This window comes from Ursus americanus, chromosome 21 (genome assembly GCF_024610735.1).
Source record: "Ursus americanus isolate L20-20 chromosome 21, mUrsAme1.1.p, whole genome shotgun sequence".
Classification (NCBI taxonomy): Eukaryota; Metazoa; Chordata; class Mammalia; order Carnivora; family Ursidae; genus Ursus; species Ursus americanus.
Window position 1 is genome coordinate 39,436,811 of NC_142147.1, and position 23,517 is coordinate 39,460,327.

General features: G+C 50.5%; 1 protein-coding gene across 3 annotated transcripts in view; it reads right to left on the minus strand.

The window, feature by feature from the left end:
* PEPD (peptidase D) overlaps nucleotides 1-23,517 on the minus strand; it is a 113,374-nt gene that overhangs the window by 56,192 nt on the left and 33,665 nt on the right. For all 3 annotated transcript variants that reach the window (XM_087870673.1, XM_045796178.2, XM_087870674.1), the window contains 3 exons: nucleotides 20,433-20,477; nucleotides 11,268-11,343; nucleotides 10,296-10,342 (listed from right to left, as the gene is read on the minus strand). In XM_087870673.1, coding sequence (XP_087726799.1) covers nucleotides 10,296-10,342; nucleotides 11,268-11,343; nucleotides 20,433-20,477 — 168 coding nt within the window. The remainder of the gene's footprint in view (nucleotides 1-10,295; nucleotides 10,343-11,267; nucleotides 11,344-20,432; nucleotides 20,478-23,517) is intronic.

Genomic DNA, 23,517 nt, shown 5'->3' on the forward strand with positions numbered 1-23,517 from the left:
TAAAACAAAAATCTACTGAGAACCACAAAGACGAATTCATAAAACAGCCTCTCTTCATCCTAGAGAAAATGTCCAAATAATAAGAGGAGAAACCTGACCTAAGGAACATCCAAGTATGTACTCTAAAAATAAAAAATTAAAATTTTCCAATAAATGTTTAATGTTTCACTTTATTCCATAAAATACTGACAAAAATATTTCTAAATAGGCCTCAAAGAAAAATCTCAAAACTAAGAAAAATAAAATTTACACAGACATTCTCTACCTATGGTGGAAACTAATAACCAAAAGTTAACCAAGAAAATTAACCAATCACATCTCTCTGGAAATTAGAAGAAATGCTCTTAGTTCATTTCTTAGGTCAAACATCACAACAACCAAAACTTCTTAGGACATGGCAAAAAAGGCAGCATTCAAGAATATACGAGCCAAAATTCATTTATTACTCCACAAGAAACGGGAAAAAAAGCTAAGTTTCAACGGAACAAGTTAAAAGATAGATGGTTGTTCGAAACAAGGTCAGGAAGGAAGGAGAAAGGAATGAGTAATAAAACTGGGGATCTAGGAGTTAGACCAGCAGTGGAGCTCATCATTACATCTAGAAGCTGATTTTATGAAAAAACCAACAAAATGACTATGATTCCAGCAAAGCTCCTCCATACAGAAAAGAGTAGACACACAGGCAGGAATGAGAAAGGAAGCACAACTACAGACACAGAGGAGATGTTTTCCAAATTTAAAAGAAGAAAATAACGCGGTTCTAATAAGTTCAAAATTCTTGATGAAAAACCTTCCAAGAACCAAATTTATATTCTATGTCAACTATACTTCAATTTTAAAAAATAAAGAAAATGATGAAAAGGAAAAAAAAAAACCTTCCAGGAAAACGTACTGTATTGACTCTAAGAGGGATAAAGGATAAAGTCAGGCTGAAATAATCCCTTAGGAAAACCTGAAAAGTTATCTGAGAAATTCTCCCCCAAAGAAAGAGTAAGTTCTGACAATATCGCAGGACTTCTTTCGACTTTCAAGGAACAAACAAGCCTCTCTACTTGATTTCTTTTTTTCTTTTTTTAAGTTTTTTATTTTAGTTTCAGTGTAGATAACATCCGGGGTTATATTAGTTTCAGTTTTCAATTAACAATCCTAAACATGACTCAGTGCTCCTCACAAGTGCCCTCCTTAATCCCCATCCCCTATTTCTCCCACTCCCTCCCCCCTCCCCTTTGGTAACCACCAGTTTGTTCTCTGTATTTAAGAGTCTGTTTCTTGGTTTGTCTCTCTCTCTCTCTCTCTTTTTTTTCCTTTGCTTGTTTGTTTTGTTTCTTAAATTCCACATAGGAGTGAGATCATATGGTATTTATCTTTCTCTGGCTAACTTATTTTGCTTAGCATTATACTCTCTAGACCCATCATGTTGTTGCAAAGTCCCTCTGCTTTCTCAACTGTTCTAGAAAACAGAAATGTGGAGAACTTCTCAAATCACAATCTCAAAAACGCTGATCTCAAAACATGGCAAAGAGAGTTTAAAAAAAATGTATAGCTCAATCCCCTATTTTGAATCTTTATAAAATGCTAGCAAAAGAGTAACAACAAAACCATCATGACGATGCTGCCTGGTCCACTTACTGTCCATGTGCTGAGTCACTGAATCCTCCTAACTACGCTATGAAGTGCTCTTATTATCCTTTTCCCAGATGAGGAAACGGAGGCACAGGAAGTGGCAGAACTGGAACTCAGACTGGTGCAGGACACACCAGTCTCTAGAGAGCATGCTCTAACCACTACTGAATACTGCCTCCCCGTTTCAGTCCTGCAGCGTATCCTGGCAGAGATCCGCCATGACGAAGCAGGGGATGTGCCAGGGATGCCACACTAGCTCCACACCAGGAAGTCTCTGCGTAAAGTTCATGTAAGGTTCACCTAGTGCCCGATCTTGGTATCTGATGTCACGCTCTGGTAAAAGGAACCGGTGCTCCCCGCAGAAATGGTTCATTCTGGGGCTGGAGTGGGGAACATACAAAATGAGCCTTGAGCGCCTTGCAGTGCCATAATGCAAGGCAGTGCTTGAGAAGCAAAATCATGGGGGTGGATGATGTCGGAAGGACACAGGAGCCAAATGATGGAGCCTCTGATGCCCAAAGCAAGAATGACATGTGCAAGAAAATAAATAATATTGGATTATAACTCAAAGTATAAAGTAAGCATCTATGAGTCCATGTAGGTATAAGGATATATATATATGACTGAAGAAATACGTGAATGAGAAGAAGAGATAACTTCCCTATATGGCAGAATCACAAATAGTGTCTACAGTTACTCCCCCACCAAGGGGACACAGCATAACTCCCCGCTTCTTATGTGTGGGCCGGCCAGTGACTTCCGTCAAAGAGTATAGCCCGGGAAGGTGGGAAAGAGCAACTTTCCAGTTCAAACACTGCCTCAGGGAGGTGATCAAGGTCAACACCGGTGGTCAGTGAGGTTCACAGCGCGTAGCCCTGATACGATGTGGTGCAAGCGACACTCTACCTCCGTGGTCTTCCTCCCAGTGACCCATGACCCCAGTCGAAACTCTGAGAAAAACATCGGAAAAACTACAACGGAAGGACCTTGTACAAAATATCTGATCGGTCCGCCTCAAAACTGTTAAGGTCATCAAAAGAAAGAAAGTCTGAGGAACTGTCACAGCCAAGAGGAGCCTAAGGAGACAGGGCAGCTAAACACAATGGGGTGTCCTGGGTGGGATCCTGGAACAGAAGAGAATATCGGGAAAGGTAAGGAAACTGAAATAAAGTGTGGACTTCAGATGATAATAATGTGTCAATATTGTTCGTGAGCTGTGACAAATGTGCCACAGTCGTGTTAATGACGGGGGTGGGGGAGGTGGCAGCTAGCTCATATTCCTTTAACTTCTCTGTGATCCAAAACAATTACAAAATTAGAACTTTATCAATTGCCTAAAACACACATGCACAAAAGGCCAAGGGAGAAGCCCAAAAGGCACCTGACAATATTCAACATCCTTTCCTGATAAAATCTCCCAGTAAGCCAGAAGAAAACACTACTTCCTTAAACTGATGATATATATTTATCAGAAGTCAACAGTCAGAGTCAGGTTCAATGGTGAAATACTACAGGGAAATCCATCAAGATGCCTACTGGCACTGCTGCTACTTATGGGGATTCTCAGGGCGCAATTCCCCAGCATTTGAAAAGGAAATGCCTATGTCCCTTGGCTTTGTCCCCAAAGCTCTGATTCGGGCTGCAATGACCAGGCTGCATATTTGCAGGAAGCCTTTGCCTCTGGTTCTTTGTCTACCCTTCGGGCTGGACACTGGGCTGCTTTGTGCCCTAAATGTACCCATTTTCCAGTTACTCTTACAGGCAAAGTGAGCTACCCTGGCTTTAAGCCTCAGAGCCCTCCACCTCTCCACCACCAAGGCCCCAGCGACACTTTCAGACACGGGCTCTGCTGAACCTCGCGGAGAGCACTACTCCCCTGGGTCACGTCAGGTCGTGTGCGCAGAGCAGGCTGGGGGGGCACACGGGACCTGCCCTGCCCAGTATGGGGTGGTCCAGGAGGAGAGACAGCCTGTTCTGAACACCGAGGAATCCTCTTTCCCAGGTGGCCCTGGCTCTTGGGAAGGGCTCAGCTCACTGAGGGGCGGCCAGCTGGGTGCAGTATTCGTGGGCTGCCTTCCTGAGGGGGTAGCAAACAGGGGTCAGGTTTCCTGACCCCTCTCGTGGTAGGCCGTGTGTGGCCTGTCTCCGACAGCTGAGGAAGCGCTGGCAGGAAACCTGCATCAGCCTCACCACTCGAGGCAAAGAGCAGGTTCCGCCACACCCGGACCCGGGGTCTCAGCAGGCCCTTTGTGAACAAGCCACACCGTGGCTTCATCCCCCATGGTGGCCAGCAAAGAGAGGATGTCCACTACAGAGGGGACAGGACACTGCCCACGACGGTGACCAGGCCCGTGGAGAAGGCCCATCACAACTGTTCTCCTGTGGGGGCTCAGGGTCAGAGGCTGGCTGGACCCACACCTGCCCCGAAAGGCCCCAAGCAAAACTCCTTCATGGGGGAAGGTAAACTGAGGGTGGCCTCACTGATGCCCAGGCTTGCCTAGGCGGAGAGCACACTAGATCAGACCACTCCCGGGTGACTGAAAGCTACACGTCTCCAGAACCTCCCGGAAGGAGGAAAATATGGGCCTTTTGGTGACATCCATCACCAAAGAAACCTGTATCCTCTGCATGACCCATGAGGGGCACAGCCGGAGCCATACAGGGCTATCTCTGACCACCATGCCCAGCACACCAGGCACGGAGAGCCCCGGGCAAGACCCATAGCCAGAAGGGGGCACGAGGGTCCAGGCACCTGAGGGATGGCCCTTCAGTGATCACAGCGCACCAGGAGGGATGGACAAAGTAGAGGGAGTGAATCTGAGAGGGGTCAGTGGTCTCCAGAGACCTGGAAATGCAGCCCCTGCAGATGTGAGGGAGAAGCCAGTCCCATCATCTGGGGGCACGAGAGGGGCGGTCTGTGGGATCTGTGGGGGAGCCGGGACTGTGAGGGATGAGCTCAGGGGTCAACTGTGTCGGGCGAGGCCTAGGGCTTGGGTTGGGGCGTGGGACAAGAGAAAGCAGCTCTGTGTCAGCAGCCTGAGCTTTCTACAGCCATAATCACCGTGAGTTAGTAGGCTTGTGGTTGCGGGGTTTCCTATAAACTCTCCCGTCTTCCAGTTATCCTCACTGGAGTTAAATTTTTTAACCCTCAAAAAAGATTAAAAAATAGCTTTAACAACATAGCAAGGGTTTTGCCATTTGTTCCCTGGAGTGGGTAAATTGAAAGATCAACTACCCGACCCAGCACCCCACAGCTAATGTGGAGTGTGTGTGTGTGTGTAGGTGTGAGTGTACATGGTATGTGAGTGTGGTGTGTGGTGGGTGTGTCTCTGTGTGAGGCATGTGTATGCGGTGCATGTGTAGTACATGTGGGCTATATGTGCGGTGTGTGCGGGCAGTGTATGATGTGTGTGGTGTGTGCATGGTATTACGTAACTGTGTGTGATACATGTGTCCGTGTGGGGTGTGTAATGGGGTGTGCAGTGTGCATATATATGGTATATGTGTATGTGTGGTGTGTGTGTTTGTCTGTCAGTGGGCAGTGTCTGTGTGCATGTCCGTGGTGTGTGTGTGTGGTGACAGTGGATGGCATCTGTGTGTGTTGGGGTGTGTGTCGGGGTAGTAAAGTGGTATCTGTGTGTGTGTGTATGGTGTGTGTTGGGGTGTGTGTGTATGAGGGTGGGTGAATGGTGTCTGTGTGTATGTCTGTAATGTGTGTGGGGGGGTTGTGTATATGGGTAGGTATGTGGTATAAGTGGGTAGTGTCTGTGGTGTGTGTATGTCTGCGGTGTGTCTGTGGTGTGTGTGGGTGTGGCTGTGTGGTGTCAGTGGACAGTGTGTGTGTGTGTGTGTCTGTGGTATGTCTGTGGTGTGTGTGGGTGTGGTGCCAGTGGACAGTGTGTGTGTGTGTGTAGTATCCGTGGATGGTGTCTGTGTGTGTGTATAACTGTGGTATGTCTGCAGGTGTGTGTGTGTGTGTGTGTGTGTGTGTGTGTGTGCATGCTCGCGTACGTGGGCGCGCAGGGTCAGGGCAGGAGACCCCTCCCCTCAGGCTGGCCCCCCCATCCCCAGCCCGGACTCAGTGGACACACTGCACACCTCGCTCCGTCTGGCCAGAGGGCAGGGAAAGGCAAGAGGCCCTCCGCGCAGCACAGCTGGGCAAGTGCTTTCACGAAGGACTGGAAGACAACGGGAGGCTACCGGTGTGGGCTGTTGCCCGGGACAGAACAGCAGAGCAAACCCAGGCCCTGTCGACCGTCTCCGGGAAGCGTCGGGGGTGTCTGCCGAGAAGGACCCCAGCCTGGGGAGCGGGATGGCCCCGCTGTCCCCCGGCACACCTCACAGACCCTCCGCCTTGTAATGCCTTCCCACAACCCCCACGGAAGCTGTCACAGAAGGACCCAAAATGGCCCAGTCCCGGCCTGGAGAGAAAGATGGCATAATTTCAATTAAGGTTCCGGGCTGTCAAAAACATCGTTATTAATCTCTTTGTGGCAAATGTGAGCCGGGACCTGCTTACACAGCCAATCGAGCATGCTCTAAATTAGCGTTTGCAGGTAACTGATTCAGCTGCCAGCCCCACGCCAGCCGGCTACAAGCTGGTTACGCCACTAACACGAAAGAATACGAGGCGGTGAAATGGACTGCCTGACTGGGCCTGCAGTCAGATGCTGTCAGCGCCCGATTTACCCACACATTAACGTCTTGTTGGTTTAACACAATTTACTACACCTGGATTTGCGGAAAATGATTTTCCTTTCCTCTGAAAACCCTACTCATATGCACAGCACGAAGAAGGCATTAATAAATGCCATCAACTCTCTTTCTTTTTTTTTTTTTAACATGCCCTCAAGATTCTATAACAAGCCTTCGATAATAAAACAACAAAAAAAGATGAGGCTTAGGACCGGGTTTGCTGGCCAGCATCTCTCCAGCCTGAGTCTGACCACCATTGTGTTGACAGCATGCCCTCTTTTGAGAAAATCGGCCCCATCTCGGCCTCCCGTCCCCTGCTTCCACCCTGCCTCCGGTCCTGACACACAAGAGTCCCTGCTCTTCTTGGCCTGTGTCCCCCTGCGGGGCTGGCGCTGGCCATGCTCCTGGCAGAACGTCCAGCAGTTCTAGGGATGCTCCTTTGACCCCTGTGGTCGGCGGCCTGCATAGGAGTCTGGCCGCCCTGGGCCTTCCTGGGCACCGGTCCAGCCTGCGTTATGAGGGCCACGCCACGCGGGGAAACACCACCTGCTCTAGAGGTTTTATACTCCCCACCTAGTTAAGAAAAGAATTCTACAAGTTCACGGTGGCACAGAGGACAGCAAAAAATAGCTCAGAACATTTCCCTCTGTCTCCCATCCATCCATCCCCCCCCAACACACACACACTTCTCGACACCAACTGTGGGGCAGACACTGTGCATAAAGGAGATGGGACTTCAAGAAGCCTCCAGCCTCCCAAGGACGCAGACCACAAAACTGTCACAGAGCCACCTGGGCAGTGACAGAAAAACGTACTGTGTGGAGGAAGCTCACGGCAGAGAGAAGTCAGCCCCCCTGCTCACCACTGCCAAGTGCCCCCACAGGCTTCGGCTGGCACTGGCAGTAGGGAGTGCCCTCGTCAAATCTGGCCAGGGACACCCCGAGATGTCCCAGGACAACCATCTTTCCAGTGCTTTGGGGGGTGACACCGTCCTCCCCCACAGGCCTCCCTGCCCACCTGTCCTTTAGGAACAGACTCCCGTCTCTTGTTCTCATCTTCTCTGCCTCAGCTTTTCCCCAGTGCTGTCCACAACCCCCCAAGCCTGCACCCCAGGAAGGTTCCTGCTCTCAGCTCTCAGGGCGGGCACTGCATTCCTTACGTACTTCCTACAGCCAGCCATGGGGGCGGGGGCGGGGCATACAGTAGGTGCACAACAGTGCACACACCTGGCACATCCAGTCGAGCCAAAGTAATGCCACTCGGTGCCCTCAGGGTGGCTCTGGCGTGAGCTAGAGGCTCATTTCTCCTGATCCACAGAGGAAGCAGCCGTGGGGCTGGGGGACTGGAGGGCAGGGGGGCGCTCAGCAGTTTGAAGACAAAGGGACGATGTCCCCACAGCTCAGCTTAACAAAGGCCCCTTCACACAAGAGCCAAACTCAATGTGTAGACTGGATCCCAACGCAAACAGACCAGCGTGGACCAGGTATTGATGAGATGAAGGCATTATCGTGAATTTGGTTAGATGTGATGATGACATGGCGGTTTTGTAAAGGGCAAAAATCTTCAACTGAGATGCCTACAGCGGCTCTGGCATGACGTCTGGGGTTTGGTTTTAAATACGACGACCAAACAAGACAAAACAAAAACCCTGGTGGGGGCTTCGAGGTTCATTATCCCATCCTTTCTTCTTTTTGCAGGGGGTGGTGGATATTTGAAATTTCTCATTAAAAGGGTGAGGGAGGAGGAAGCTGGCGGAAGTATTCCCAGGGCCCCTGGCCAGAGCTCACACACAGGCCGACCGGGTGGCGGCGGGCTCGGGCTCTGGACCCTGGGTGGGAGGGCAGTTCACACCCCTCCCAGGAGCCAGCTTTGGAGCTAGACTGCTGGCAGCTGAGGACACAAGGCTGCCGGCGTGCGGAGGATGGCAGGGCTCCACTCTGGGGCAAGCTAGTCCTGCTCTAATTTCTGGGTTATTTTTGTTGCAGGCATCAGCCATGGGCCAGTTCAGCTGGGAACAGATTTGTGGGGCAGTGCCAATCTAGGGGACCGCAGCCCGGCCCACCTCCCAGGTAGCCCCACAGAACTCCCCCTGTCCCAGATCGTGGTGGGGGGCGAGGACCCTGGGACTGGCAGAGCAGATACCGCACTGCAGCAGACCACGTGAAGGCAGAGGCTGGGACAGCTCTGTGTGCCCGTCCCCATCCTCCTCCAGCGTGACAGAGCTGGGGCCCTGACGAAGCTCTTGTTCCATGCCCCCTCGTGGGACACCACAGCAATGAGCACCCTCAAGGCCATGCTTTCTACCCAGGGTAAGAGGAGAGAAATACGGAGGCCCTCTCTTCTGGACTCCTTTCCGGGTTAGACTTTGAAAAAGACGCCTCTCCCCGAGCCACACGATGGTGAACACAGATGCTCACACCGACAATGTGGGCAGGCCAGAAAGCCTGGGAGGGGCATATGGAGGCAGAGCGGGCCCTGAGGGCACTGGTGGGCTCTGCCAAGTGAGGAAGGGGAGGCAGCATCAAGCTCCTGCAGGGCCAGGAAGGAAGGGGCAGCCGAGAATGGGGGGTGGCGGTAAAGGTAAAACTCTTTTTTTCTGTACACACAACACTCTGACACCAAACGTGTGGGTCTTCCACACCAAGCAATTTTCCAATTCTCTGTGGTCACCAACTGGATGTCTAACAATTTAATTCTAACACTAACTGCCACAGTTAGCACAGACCTCCCAGGTTAAGGGCTTAATACTTAGGATGGACTGGCTATAAACTGGGGGTTTCCATGACCCCTTCCTTGGGTTTGATCATTTGCCAGAATAGCTCAAAGAACTCAGGAAAGGACTTTACTTACTATTAGCACTTTATTAGAAAGGATACAACTCAGGAAGAGCCAAACAAAAGAGAGACGGACAGGGGAGGTATGGGGGACGAGACACGGACTTCCATGCCTGCCCCCACACCCCAGGCCTGCCACCCTTCCAGCACTCCCACTGCGTAAGGTTTCTATGGAGGTTCCCTTCTGTAAGCAAGGCTGAGTAAGTCACTGGTCAGAACTCCACCTCCAGCCGCTCTCCCCTCTCCCTGGAGTTTGAGGGCAGGGCTGAGAGTTCCAACCCCCTAATCTAGGGGTCGATTCCTCTAGCAACCAGCCCCCACCTTCTAAGAGTCACTCAGGTACACATGAAATAAAGACACTTTCACTGAAGGAACTGCAAGGGTTCTAGAAGCTCTATGCCAGAAACTGGAGGCAGAGACCAAATATGAATTTCTCATTACGTCACAGGGGGAGAACTGGCAGCCTCTTCAGTGTGCCCTCCCCAGCAGAGCTTCCAGATGGTATTGTCACTGGGGGGGGGGGGAGATGCTGGACTGGGGGCCTCCTGCCCCAGGACCTGGGTGAGAGGAGAGCCACTGGAGCAGTTTGGGTCTGACTCAGGGCTTCCTCGGGCCATGGGCAGCACATGCTGAGCCCTGGGTCCCGGAGCGGAGCGGAGGAGCTGGCTAGGTCACACCCATCATGGCTGGGCCGCCCCAGAAGTGCTGGGGGGGTGGGGGCAGTGGCTCGCTGCGGGCCTAATTGGAGCAGAAGCCCAATGGAGTTCTCCAGAACGCTTTATGAGCCACTTAACCATCCCTCCACCCAGTCGTCCAAGCACAGCAGAGGTAATGGCGATGTTTACACATAAAAATGGCAAGCTGCTTTACTAGCGGCTTTCAGAGTCACAATAGCAGCTATTCGGTAAAGTTTCTGGCAAATTGCAGAAACAAAGTCCAAGCGTGGAAGATGGGGCACTAAACCATCCCGAAAAGTCATCAAAGACCATTACCATCAAACACTCTGCCCAGAGCCAGGGAGGTGGCCACAGTCAGAAGACAGACGCCCAGCTCGCGGTCCCCACTCAAGCCACGCGGGGCTGCGGCGCCTCTACCAGGTGTGGGCTCGGGGAACATCAATTACGGAGAAACAGAGCAGCTTACCTCTCCATCTCATACTCCTTCATTCCCACTTTTACAGCCTTCATTACCTGGCGGACGGATATTAAGCAAAGACATTTGTATTAAGGAGAGAAGTAACACTGCCTTATAAATAATGTACAGCAGTTTTTCAAAAGAAACTCTACTTAAAAAAAAAAAAAGAACAGTGCAGGCACATAGTGGTGCAGACTTGTGACAAATTCAAACTTTTTTAAAGCTCCAAGAGCCATACAGTTTATTTAAAGCACTCTGGAGCCCTTCCATTCGGGAGCCCGTGAGCACCCGGCACCAGGCTACACGGCCCTCTCAGGCAGCGGGCAAGATTTCACCAAGATGTCTGGTGAGCACTTAATGCTCGGAAAGCGATGGCTAGTAGAAGGTTCCCTTTGTTTGGCTGTCATAGAACACACAGAAAATGAATTCATGCAAGAGACGGTGGCCCACAAATGACCCTTGTCTGTCTCCTGACACAAAGCTGTGACTGTCACCACGCAGGCGCCCTGAACGTCCTACCAGAAATACACTTCTTCTTTTGCTCTTCTCCTCAGGTGAAGTGGGAAGGTTTGGGAAAGAGCCCTGTGAGAGAGGCTGTTTTTGGAAAACGGAGGACAGTAATCACTGTGCTTGAATCATGGGTAAGGATGGGAGAGTCTTTAAAAGGAGCTGGACTGCCAGCGCGCCAGGAAGGAGAGCCCCACGCTCCTGGAAGCAGGGACTTCTTGCTGGGAGATGTCCAGGGATGGTGGGTGCCTTAAGGTAAGGGACTGGACCAGAGCCTCTGCTGTCCCTGCCCCACTGGGGAAGAGAAAAGAACCACCACTGTGTCTCTGCCGGAAGCGACACTTGCTACCTGTTCACGGGGCACTTGGGACTAGAGCCACAGCGGGACCATCCACCTCCACGAGGGCATCCCCCAGCCCGCTCAGAGCCCTGCTGCCTGCCCACCCCCGCTAGAACAGCCCGCGCCCAGCTTACCTCCCGGTGGGCCTCGCTGGAGATTCTGTTGGTGTAACGCAAAACCTCCAGTTCCATGTCCGTCTTAAAGACCCGGCTTCAGAGAGAAGAACAAAGTGGCAAGTCAGTGATGCCTCGCACCAGGGGCCGGCTGGACGCCCCACCCAGGGAGACCTAGGGGCCCACCTGGCATGGCCTGGGAAGCAGCACAGAGCTGGCATGTGCCCAGCCAGGCCACTGGGTCATGGGGGTGGGGGCAGGAAGGGCCACCAAGCCCCAGCAGTGACACACTGCATAAGGGCTGTCCATCCTGATCTAATGCCAGGCTTGGGTGTGCAGGCTGTTTCTAGTTACAAATTCTGGAAACCACTCTGGGTGCTGGAAGAAGCCCAGATTCTGCAGCCAGACATGTCTTGCCTCACTGAGACTCAGTTTCCTCATCCATAAAATGGGGATAAAATCTACCTGGAGAGGCTGTGGGACCTGAATCAAGTGTGCTGACTCCCAGGGCTCTGCCCAGTTGGCTGAAGAGGTCTACTGTTTCCTCCCCACCCCACCCACCTACCCTTGGGGCACCCCAGAAATCATCCCCCCATCCCCCCATCCCCCCAGTCAGGCCCCCTGCGAGATCCAGGGATGGGGGTGGGAACCGTGGGTGGTGCAGCCACTTTCAGCCATGAGTGCAGGAAAGAATGTGGAAAACAGCCAGTCTGCAGAGAGGAGGAGACTAGGAACAGACAAGAAGCTGGGGGGGGGGGGGGCTGTGTGGGGCAGGTAGGCGCAACCAAGAGGCCCTGCTGTCCTTCTGAGACTCAGCTATGCCTCCTGCAGCTGGACTCTGGGGTTCCTGGGGGACCTCACAATAAATTCATGTTAATTTGCCCAAATGTGGTTAGGTTTCTGGTCTTTGTGATTAACCTCATTGCCAAGTACGACTCAGCTAGAGAAGCTACATGAATATTCGTTTTCAACCTCCACTTCAGATAAGCAACTCCAGGCCATGGGCATTTTGGTGGCAGCTGTGACCAGTCATTAAGAGCCCAGCGTCCTCAGTGCATGTCCTGCGGCCAGCTCTGCTTCTTTTACAAAGGTGACACACCTTCACCAACGCTCCCTCTGGCGAAGGGAACACACTCGAGCACCCTGCCGATCAGTAAAGCCAGTGTCTGATGATGGCAGACCAGTGCCTCCATTCACTCTCTCATCCAGCCGCTGTCTGTGTCCTGAAGCCTGACCAAGGCCAAGGACGGCACCTCCATCAGAGGCAGCGAACCTCTGGGGACTTTACAGGAGCAGCACAAGCCAGCCACTGACTCACACTGTCTCCATGGTACCATCCAGCTGGGACAGCCAGCCATCTGTCACCAGGAAATGACGACGGCATCCAGCAGCGCCGTGACGCCCTCCTAAGACCGTAAAACCTCCTGGGGAATGTGGAAAAGATAAACCCTTCAGCCCAGGGAGACTTTTTCCACATGACTAGCCTTTCTATCCTGAAGAAGCAGACCCTAAAGCCTGACACTCGGCTCTTTACCATCAGAAGGTGTCTCTGACTCTCCACCAGGAGCTGGGAGCAGTCCCACCTGGGGAACAGGAAGCTGCTTCCCGTGCCCTGGAGGTGAGGGTCCAAAGCCTGGGCAGGACTCGGATGAGCAGCTCAGCTCCTGAGGTCCAAATCCATGGTGTTCTGCTCCCCACTGCCACCTGCTCAGCTCCAGCCTGGGCAACTGGTAAGGGGGGAGTGGGTCCCTCTGTCCTCAAATGCAGTGATGACCAGAGTGACAACACAGGGGGGAACGAGGCCCAGGCTGTACAGGCCTCCAGCCCTCTATCCCTCTATTCAGCTTAGATACCTGGTTCATCCCACCAACATTTCAGACCCCTAGGCCCTGTGCCCACACAGCCACATGGGCTTGGCCAAACCCCCACGAGGAATGAGCCAGAGCCTATGTCTGCTGCAGGCAAGATCTGGGGCCACAAGGGATGCAGGAAAATCCCCAACTGGGCAGATGGCACAGCAAGCCCCTACTCACCAGCCCCACCAGGCTCGGTACCATCCCACTTCTGCTATGAGCTGCATGGAGGCATGCGGGGCCGGAGGGCTACTCTCAACTTCATCTCCCTAAGATCTCTCCCCTCCCCTCCCTGGGCCTCCTCCCCTTCTCAGCAGAGGAATGAACTCATCTCTATCCCCTCCTCTCCAAACTGCCAAACCTTCCCCTCCACACTCACGCTCTCCTACCCACCCACTTACAAGGGAAAGGGTGGATCAGGCTCGGCACCCCAACATACACACCTGGGCTCGGAGCCCACGTGGCCCCTATTACTGGGAGCTCCATGACCACCCACTTACCTCTTCCTCCTCTTCCTCCTCCTCCAGGCAAGCTCTATCCCCCACTACTCTGCCACGTTTCCGGAACGGAAACCATACCATCTTTGCTTTGGGAGCGGAGTGAGAGCAGCTTGTATGTTTTATCTCAAACCTCTCCTCCCCTCCTCCTCTCCCCTCTCCTCTTCTCCCTTAGGCCTACCACCCCCCACCCACCCCCTCTCACCAATGTGTGGGAGAAGGACCCCAGGCTGCCAATCCAGAGGCGTTCCATGACCGCCGAGAGGAAGCAGCACAGGGAGCCCTGCCTCCTCTGGCACCACTGGGCGGCTACCCCTCCTCCAGCTCCCTTCCCCGCCCCTGTTCCCAGCTCCCAAACCCCTGCCTCTGGCATAGGCCTCTCCACCCGTAAGTCCCCGAGGCTCTCCCAGCCCAGCGTGATACAAACTCCCCCATTTCACCCCACAGCTCCGCCACACCCCTGCTGCTTAAGATACCTGGGCGTCACCCCAGACACCTTCCTGTCACCTGTCCATTGCTCCCACATCCGAGTGATGACCAAGGGCTGCAATTCTACAGCTACAACCTCTCTCAGACCCTCCGTTTCTCTCCATCCAGACCCCACTGCCTCCAGCCTGGACAACTCTCCGGCCTCTTCCTGCCTCCAGCCCTTTGTGCTCACTGACAGCAACTGGGGATCTTTGGGAAACACAAATGCGGCCATGCTTTTCCTTGCTTAAAAGCTTTGGTGGCCTCTAAATATCCTTGGGATGGAGTTAAAACTACTCACGTGCCTTCCCATGCCTGTCTCCACCACTTACCTCCCCTCATCCTCACAGCGACTCCTCTGCTCACGCTCTTTCACCTCCAGCTCCCACCTGAACCACACCTTTCTCAAGGTTGGGGAGGGATTCCCCCATACCCCTCCCCTACGTTTCCAGGGCAGTCTATAGGAATCCTTGGAAAGCTAGCACACGCGTGACTCTTTTTACATTTAAGTCTCTTCCCAAAAAGGCCGTGGTCCTGGAGGGCAGGTTCGCAGCACCCCAAGGGCTTGGCCCAAAACAGACACGTAAGAACCAGGGTTAGAAATAGTACCTGGGCATTGCACCAAAGCTGGAAAACACCTTATTTCCACAAATGAGAGCTCATGGCTCTTTTCAAAGAAGAAAAAGAGGCTTCCTCCACCCCACCCTGGGGGAGTTTGGCAGACAGCGTGGGATGTCGCTCAGCCAGGCCTGCCCTGAGCAGGACAGGGGCACAGCCTACCCAGGCTCCAGCAGCCCGAACCGCCACAGCCACTGCCTCACCCTGAGACACACAGCTGGGAAGAGGCAGCCCCAGGATTTGAACCTCAGGAGTCCACTGCACAGGCTCTCCCCATAGCCCCTCCCTGCAGCGGGGGCACCCGGGTCTGCAGAGGGGCCGGGGAAAGCAGGCCATCGTCTTCTCCTCCAAGGAGACTTGGCGCCCAAACCACACTTTCTTCCCATTAGAGACGCCAGCACTTCCAACCATTGATGCTGAGGCCTGCTCTCCTTCCCAATTTGAATTTGTGGAAGATGACAAACCAGGCCTCTACCTGGTTTACTCAGGACTTATTTTTAAGTCACGTTAAAAAAAAAAAAAATCAAACTGAACCAGGACAAATTATGCTACAAAGGCAGTTCTCCAACAAAACCGGCCTGGCCCACCTGAATTCGAGCTTTAAAGGCCCGGGGAACAGGCGTCTGCCGTGTGCCGGCTCACCTGATTATCCACAGCACACTCGGGTCTAAGTCGTGCCCAGGTGCCAGGCATCCAGCCTTGCCGAGTTCTCTCCAGGACACAAGCACCAGAAATGGTTTTTAAGATGACCGTGAAAAAAATAACAAGACTTTCCAGCATTCTGCAGTTTCTCCCTACCTTCAGGAAGGATTGACTGCCCTGAGTCTGATGCAGCTATTTCTATGACTCCTGGGCATGAAAAGATAAGGAAAAAGGGATTCCACCAGCCTCTGCTGTCCCGGGCACTCCAGAGTGAGGGCCGCCTAGTGTCACACTTAGCCCCAGCCTTGTCTGGCCCCAGGATGTGTGGGGTGGGGGTAAGAAATATGATCGGCAAGCCTTCTATCCCCAGGACAGGGCCAAGGCCTCCTGCTCCATGAGGCACCAGAGGATGCAGGCTGGGGACAGGACAACACAGATGCAGTTAACAAGTCTGAGCTGAGAACAGCTCAGGCTCTTCGACTAGCAAGAGGAGGTGGGGGACATGTGCAGGCGATGTGGGTTGTCACGCAGAGTCCCCAGGCCTGTGGCCCTGCCCGTGAGCATCATTGCACCCAGGCAGCCACTCACGTGGGAAGGCAGCGCCCCAGGCAGGGGAGCAGGAGTGGGGAGAAGGCTCCTCCACCACGCCAGGCCCAGAGCCCCCTGCAACAGGCTAGAAGTGACAAAAACTGGACTCGGCTGAGATTTGTGCAATCTGGTTTTCTTCCCTTCCATATGCATAGGTCACAAAACTGCGTCTGGGCATTAGACCCAGGATTAAGACATTAATTAGCTGAGGTCTGAATGCTCCACTGATTACAATAGTAGCAAGACAGGATGAAGTACATCCAAGATCGGTCTCCGAGCATCAAAGCACCACCATGGTGAAAACCCATTGAAGAGACAGGAATACCATCTCTCCAGGAGACGAATGTGCAGAGGGGCTGGGTCTGTGGGAGCCAGCAGGCAAGAACTCAAGGTCACAGGACCCCACGTCCATTCCTTTCACACCCCATGACCTGGTGCTGCAAAGGATAAAATCCCGGAACAACAGGAAGGACAGAATGTAAAGAGCTACTTGGAATTACATATCCTCAGGAGGCTCAATCAATAAGTCCTCTCAAAGAAATGAGAGCCATGAAGAAAATGGTGGTTTCACTCAGCAGTGAGCTCAGCGTGCCTGAGACTTGACGTGGGCTGGGCAGATATGGGCTGTACACAGGGGAGCCATGGAAGGGTCCACCTCAGTGTGCTGGCCCAGGGCCCAGCCAGCCTTCCTCTCTGCCTGATGCGCCCACACTCCATGTCCTGCCTTCTGGCGCATGGTCATCCAAGGCCTCACTCTGCCCTAGGATCCCTACTGTCCACTTGGCTTTCTCACTACCGTAGGGTTCAATGCCTATTCCTTGGGAGACAAAGACAGCAACCCAACAGGAATACTTTTCACACATACCCCAAGAATCTAGGTCATCATCTACGTAGCTTTTCTAATTCGGGACATGTTACCCAGGACGCAGGATCCTGCCGTGCTTCTGCCCCTGAGCCAGCCACGCCTCGCCATCTCCCGTGCACAGAAAAGGCAGGGAAGTAGAAGAAGATATGTTATTCCCCCGCCTGATTAATACACGCAGGACACCTTCACTCTGTGTAATTAACAGTTCTAAAATCGGCGTGTGACTCAATTTAACACAGTCGCACTTAAAACCCAAGAAGGTACACGGCAACTGCTGACATGCTTGCTCTTCTGTGACGCTTGCAGAGCTACTTAACTGGCATCCAAGGCACAGAGCTATTAAGACGGTACAAAAGTATCTCCCTTTATTTCCTAACCTAACTTCAGATCGATGGAATCATCTGTAGAACACGAGAGTGGAACCACAGCCTAAATTATGGAAGTGAGACGCCTGCTCTTAAGTTTCAACTTTTGACCTCCACATTCCAACTGCAATACCCAGTACGAGAAGAGAAATTATCAGTTATGATCTCATGTTTCTGGGGAAGAGTATGATTATAGAGGAATTTACAGGAAATCAAAAAGGCACTGCTTGAGCGAATGGGAAACAATAAAGCAGTCACAGAGAGGAAACGGATGACATCCAAACAACGAGGAAGGAAGCGTCCTCTGTGCTGGGAGAGGCTGGTCCTCGCCTCTATCAGACAGGCCCTGGGAGGAATCCCACACCCCCAGCCCAACGGCCAGCAGGGAGCCGGGGTATGTGAGTGGCAGGGGTGTGGAGCGGGACGCAGTTCAGCTGCACAGGCCCTGGCCCCCACCCTCACTACACCCTGGCCTCACACAGAGCCCTGCCGGGCCCCTCTGGGCACCCCTGCGTGTCGTGTGGCCAAGAGAGGACTGAGAGCATGGCTGAAGCTCAGGCAAACCCCCACTCCCACCCCTCCAGGGCACCCTTCAGATTCACAAGGGGCAGCACAAGATCCTGGAACCACCCGCCTGGGCTCAGCTCCCGGCTTTTTCTCGGGCAAATCCCCTCCCTGTGCCTCAGCTTCCTCATCTGCAGAAAGGGGGTAGTCAGAGCACCTAGCTTAGAACATGAACAAAATACCTCTTTGAATAAAGGGACAAGCGTCGAGTGCTTATTAGCACAACACCTTGCACACAAGAAGTCTCAAAAAGTGACAGGGACGCCTGGGTGGCTCAGTCAGTTAAGCAACTGACTCTTGATTTCAGCTCAGGTCATGATCTCAGGGTCCTGAGACTGAGCCCCACGTCAGGCTCTGCACTCAGCGATGAGTCCGCTTGGGATTCTCTCTCCTCTCCCTCTGCCCCTCCCCCCACTCACACGCACGCACTGCCCTCCATCTCTCTCTCTCAAATAAATGAATCTTTTTTTAAAAAAGGCGACAGACATTGTATTAAGCTGAGTTAGCACTTAACTTGAGCCATCATCCATCAAGGGAGAGCACCTCTGCTTTGCACGCGAGGAAACCAAGGCTCAGCGCTATAGGCTGAATAGGTGTCTCCCTCCAAAACTGATACGTTGAAACCTAACCTCCCATGTGTTGGTATTCAGAGATGTGGTCTTGGGAGGCAAGTGGGTCATGCGGGCAGACCTCTCGTGAATGAGCTTGATGCCCTTGTAAAAGAGACCCGAGAGAGCTTTTCACCTCTTCTGTCCTGTGAGGACACTGCGGGAATACACCATCTAGGGACCAGGAAGTGGGCTCTCACAAGACACCGAGCCTGCCAGCACCTCGGTCTTGGATTTCCCAGGTTCCAGAATGTGAGAAACCCATTTCTGTCGTTTATGAGCCGCCCACCATGGTAACTGCTATGGCAGCCTGAATGGTCTAAGACACTGGGCGAATCTTCCTAAGTTAGGTATTACTGCATCGTCACTGGCAGATGAAATGACTTGCCGAGGGAGACAGGCTGGGGTTAGTTTGGACGTGCGGAATGGAGGGTTTTTCTGTTACTCAGGCAGCCCCTCTCCATGGGGCCTAGACAGAGGGGTTATAATGAAAGCATTCAGGACAGGTGCCCAAAGATGTGTCAGTAAATCATAATTTAATGTCATAGAAAACCCACTCTCCTGTAAACGAGGGACCAGCCTGCCATTCCACCCAGAATCCGTTCTTCACTTCCTCCAAGAGGGCAGTGATCATGACCACCGTGGATCTCACTCGAGAATGATCGCAGTCACTACAGAGGCCAGAACCCACGCTATTAAAACACACCCTTGAGGCAGTAAGGACAATGTGACATTTCTAAAATAGTTCTACTGTCATCAAATGTCAAATAAGTCCTTTCTGCTGCCGGCTTTGATAAAGTTGGGAAGTATTCTTATAAACATGGAATCCACTTAAAAGCCTTGGAAATGTCTAGAATTAAAGCATGCTTGTTACAAAGTAACGAACTAATGACTTGCCCCTCAGGAGATGCGGGAGTGTACAACCCAGCATGGTCTCCAAAGCACCTGAACTGTAAGCGGCCACGAGGGAGTGTCACACGTGGGGTGTAAGTGGGTGCGGGCCCATTCCTGAGTATCCAGGATTTATTCTGCTGTCAACTGGGAGCTACAGATGGGCCAGGCATCTGTTACTTTATAAAAACAAGAAAAGGCGGCTGTGTACTGAAAGGACACAGGCCCCATCCTCAGAGCGTGTGTGGCAGCCGAGAAAGCTGGGCTGGCCAGCCTACCCTCTGGCGCTGCCACGGTCAGTACCGATGCCTATGATGGCACTCGGATTTCCACCTCTGGCCCAGCCTCACTCCCGCTGGAACTGCTTCAGACTCAACATGCCCCAAACAAGTCCCTGATCGGCCACAGCACCTGCTCTTTCCAGCCATTCCCCTCCTGGTGACACACTACCCAGCTGTTCAGGACAAAAAACCAGAGTCACCTTCAACTCCAGCCTTCACTCAGGTCACAGCCAGCTCCTCCCAGGGGCGTTTCCTCTGTCCACCACTCTACTCTTGGCTCTGTTGCACCACCCTTCCACTGCCATCTGGATCCTGCAGCAGCCTCCTACCTGGTAACCTGTTACCTCTCTTGCCCTACAACCGTGTCTCCAGTCTGAGGCCAAAATGACTGCTGGAGTGGGAGGGCCACTTCCAGGGCCCACAGAGGTGATGCCCCAACCTGAGAAGGTTTGCCCTGCTATGACCTAACAGAAACCAGTTATGCCACAGGTACGTACAGGCTGCCGAGATCAGCAAGAAAGGAATGTAGGCAATGTAAGAACACATACAATAGGATGCCAGCTTGTCAGGACACAGAACAAACACGAGGAATGCATGTTTACCTTTCTGGTAATAGGATTATGTATGATGTTTATTTTCCCTCTTTTCATTAACTACTCTGAGCTATATAAGCGTGGCTCATTTATGGTAGGAGCTTTTAAAAGACTCCTAAATTAAAAACAAGAAAAATTTAACTGACATTCAAGTGACTCATGCCCTTTCAGAAAAACAGACCAACTGACACCAAAAAAAAAAAAAAAAAAAAAAAAAACCAGAGAAAAAAGTTGTCCTGGGGACCATCTTGTCTGAGGGGCACTCTGAGATGCCACAGGTGGCAACAGCAGGGTCTCTTAGCTTCCTGAGTGGAGCACAACAAACAGTTGAAGAAGCCCCAGGCAATACTCACCACTCCACAATTTCCGGATGAAGAATGGTGTTATTGACATTAAACCTGTAGAGGAAAAACAAATCAAGCCTATTAGTTCAATGGTCTATCATCTCCCTGCAAGAAATACCTCTTTCAAGACATATCAAGGGAGGACTCAACCCAGAGAGGGCCCCAGGCTTTCACTTCATGACCCTCTGGCCCATAGAAGGCCTGCTGCTCACTTCCGGCAGCAGCCCTACAGCCAGGCCAAGTGCTCTAAGCACAGTCAGAGAACAAGCTGCTCGGCTACAAAACACTGTCCTCCACTTTCACTAGGCAGACGTAGCAGCCGTAGCCTCCTCTGTCAAGTATACCAACATACACACAATAGGAATCCCAGAAGAAAAGGAGAAAGATAAAGGAGAAGAATATTTTTTAAAGATTTTATTTATTTATTTGACAGAGGGAGAGGCAGCGAGAGAGGGAACACAAGCAGGGGGAGTGGGAGAGGGAGAAGCAGGCTTCCCACTGAGCAGGGAGCCCGATGCGGGGCTTGATCCCAGAACGCTAGGATCATGACTTGAGCTGAAGGCAGATGCTTAACGACTGAGCCACCCAGGCACCCCAAGCAGAAGAATTTTTGAAAAAAAACAATAGCAATAATGGCCCCAAACTTCACCAGTTTAATGAAAAACATGAATCTACAAAGCCCAATAAACTCCAAAAAGGATAAATCCCAAGAGACCGACACTTGGACATATAATCTGTCGAAAGACAAAGAGAAAATCCTGAAAGCACTAAGAGAAAAAAAAAAAAAAAGCATGACATACAAGGAATTCTCAGTAAGATTAATGGCTAATTTCTCGTCAGAAGTCATAAAGGCCAAAAGGCAGTAGAAAGAAAGAAAAAAAAATATGTCAACCAGAATTCTATATCCAGCAGAGCTATGATTCAAAAATGAAAGAAAAATTAAAACAGTCCCAGATAGACAAAAATATCGCTAGAAGACTCATCCTACCAGAAATTCTAAAGGGAATCTTTTAGACTATAGTGAAGAACACTACAGTAACTTGAATCCACATGAATAAAAAAAGGGTATCAATAAAAAGAATTACATAGGCAAGTAGAGAGACAGGATAAATGTATTCTTTTGTAACTCCTTTTTTCACCTCTCTGACTTAAAAAGACAACCTCATAAAGCAATTGTCAATCTGTGCTGACCAATGGAACATGTGAAGATGCAATCTACATGCAATAACAGCACAAAGGAGGGGGGATAACATGGAGCTATACAGAAGCAAAGTTGTTGTATGCTACTGAGATTAAGCTGACATTAACGCAAACTAGACTGTCACAAGTTTAAGAGGTCATTTGTAATCCCCCAGGCAACAACTAAGAAAATAATTAAAACATACAGAAAAGGAGATGAGAAAGGAATAAAAACCATGTATCACAAAAAATAAAATATAAAAGAAAGTAGTAATGAAAAAGCTGAGGAACAAAAATGATATATGACATATAGAAACTAGCAACAAAATGGCAGAAGGAAGTCATTCCTTAACAGTAATTACTTTAGATGTAAATAGATTTGATTCTCCAATTAAAAGGCAGGGACTGGCAGAAGGAATTAAAAGAAATATGATACAAGTAAACACTCTAAAAAGACACACTTTAGAGTCAAAGGCACAAGTAGACTGAAAATGAAAGGATGAGAAAAGATGTATTATGCAAACAGAAACCAAAAGGGAGCTGGAACAGCTCCATTAATATCAGACAAAATAAGACTTAGAAAAAAAATTTACTAAAGATAAAGGACATTTTATACAAATAAAAAGACTAATTCACAAAGAAAACATAATAATTATAAACCTTTATGCACCTAACAACACAGCCCTGAGATATATGAATCAAAAACTGACAGAATTGAAGGGGAAATAAATAATTCAACAATATCTGCAGACTTCAATACTTTGCTTGCAGAAATGGATGGAACTAGATGGAAGACTGACAAGGAAACAGGAGACCTGAACAACTCTATAAACCAACTAGACCTAACAGACATCTCTAGACTACTCCACCCTACAGTAGAATAGCCATTTTCTCAAGTGCACATGGGACATTCTCCAGAATAGATTAATTTGTCAGGCCATAAAACAACTCCCGATAAACTTAAAAAAAAGGACTGAGATCATATTGAATGTGTCCTTCAAGCACACTGGAATGAAATTAGAATCAGTAACAGAACAAAAATTCACTAATCTGTGGAAATTAAATTTTACACTCTTAAATAACCAATAGGTCAATGAAGAAATCACAAGGGAAACTGAAAATACTCTGAGATGAATGGAAACAAAAGCACAACATACCAAAACCTACAGAATGCAGCTAAAGTAGTGCTTACAAGGAAGTTAATAGCGAAAACACCTATGTTAAAAAGGAAGAAGGTTATCTCAAACCAATGACCTAGTACTCCACCTTAAGAAACTAGAAAAAGAAGGAGCACCTGTGTGGCTCAGTCAGTTGAGCACCAGACTCTTGATTTTGGCTCAGGTCATGATATTAGGGTTGTGAGATCAAGCCCCACACCAGGCTTCACACTGAGCATGGAGCCTACTTGGGATTCTTTCTCTCTCCCTCTGTCCCTCTCTCCCCACACATGCGTGCTCTCCCTCCCTCTCTCTCTCTCACAAATATAAGTCAAATCTTTTAAAAAGAAACTAGAGAAAGAAGAGGAAACTAAACCCAAAGCAAGCAGAAGGAATAGAATAGAATAATAAAGATTTGAGTAGAAATAAGTGAAATAGAGAATAGAAAAACAGTAGAGAAAATTCAGTAAAATAAAAATTGGTTCTTTGAAAAGATCAACAAAATTGAGTTTTAGACTGACCAAGAAACAAAGAGAAGGCTCAAGTTACTGACCAGAGATAAAAAAGAGGATATTATTACTGATTTAACAAAAATTAAAAGAATTATAAGAGAATATAATGAACAACTGTATGGCAATAACTGGATAACTGAGAAGAAAAAGACAAATTCCAGGGCGCCTGGGTGGCTCAGTCGGTTGAGTGTCTGCCCTCAGCTCAGGTCATGATCCCAGGGTCCTGGAATCGAGCCCCATGTATGG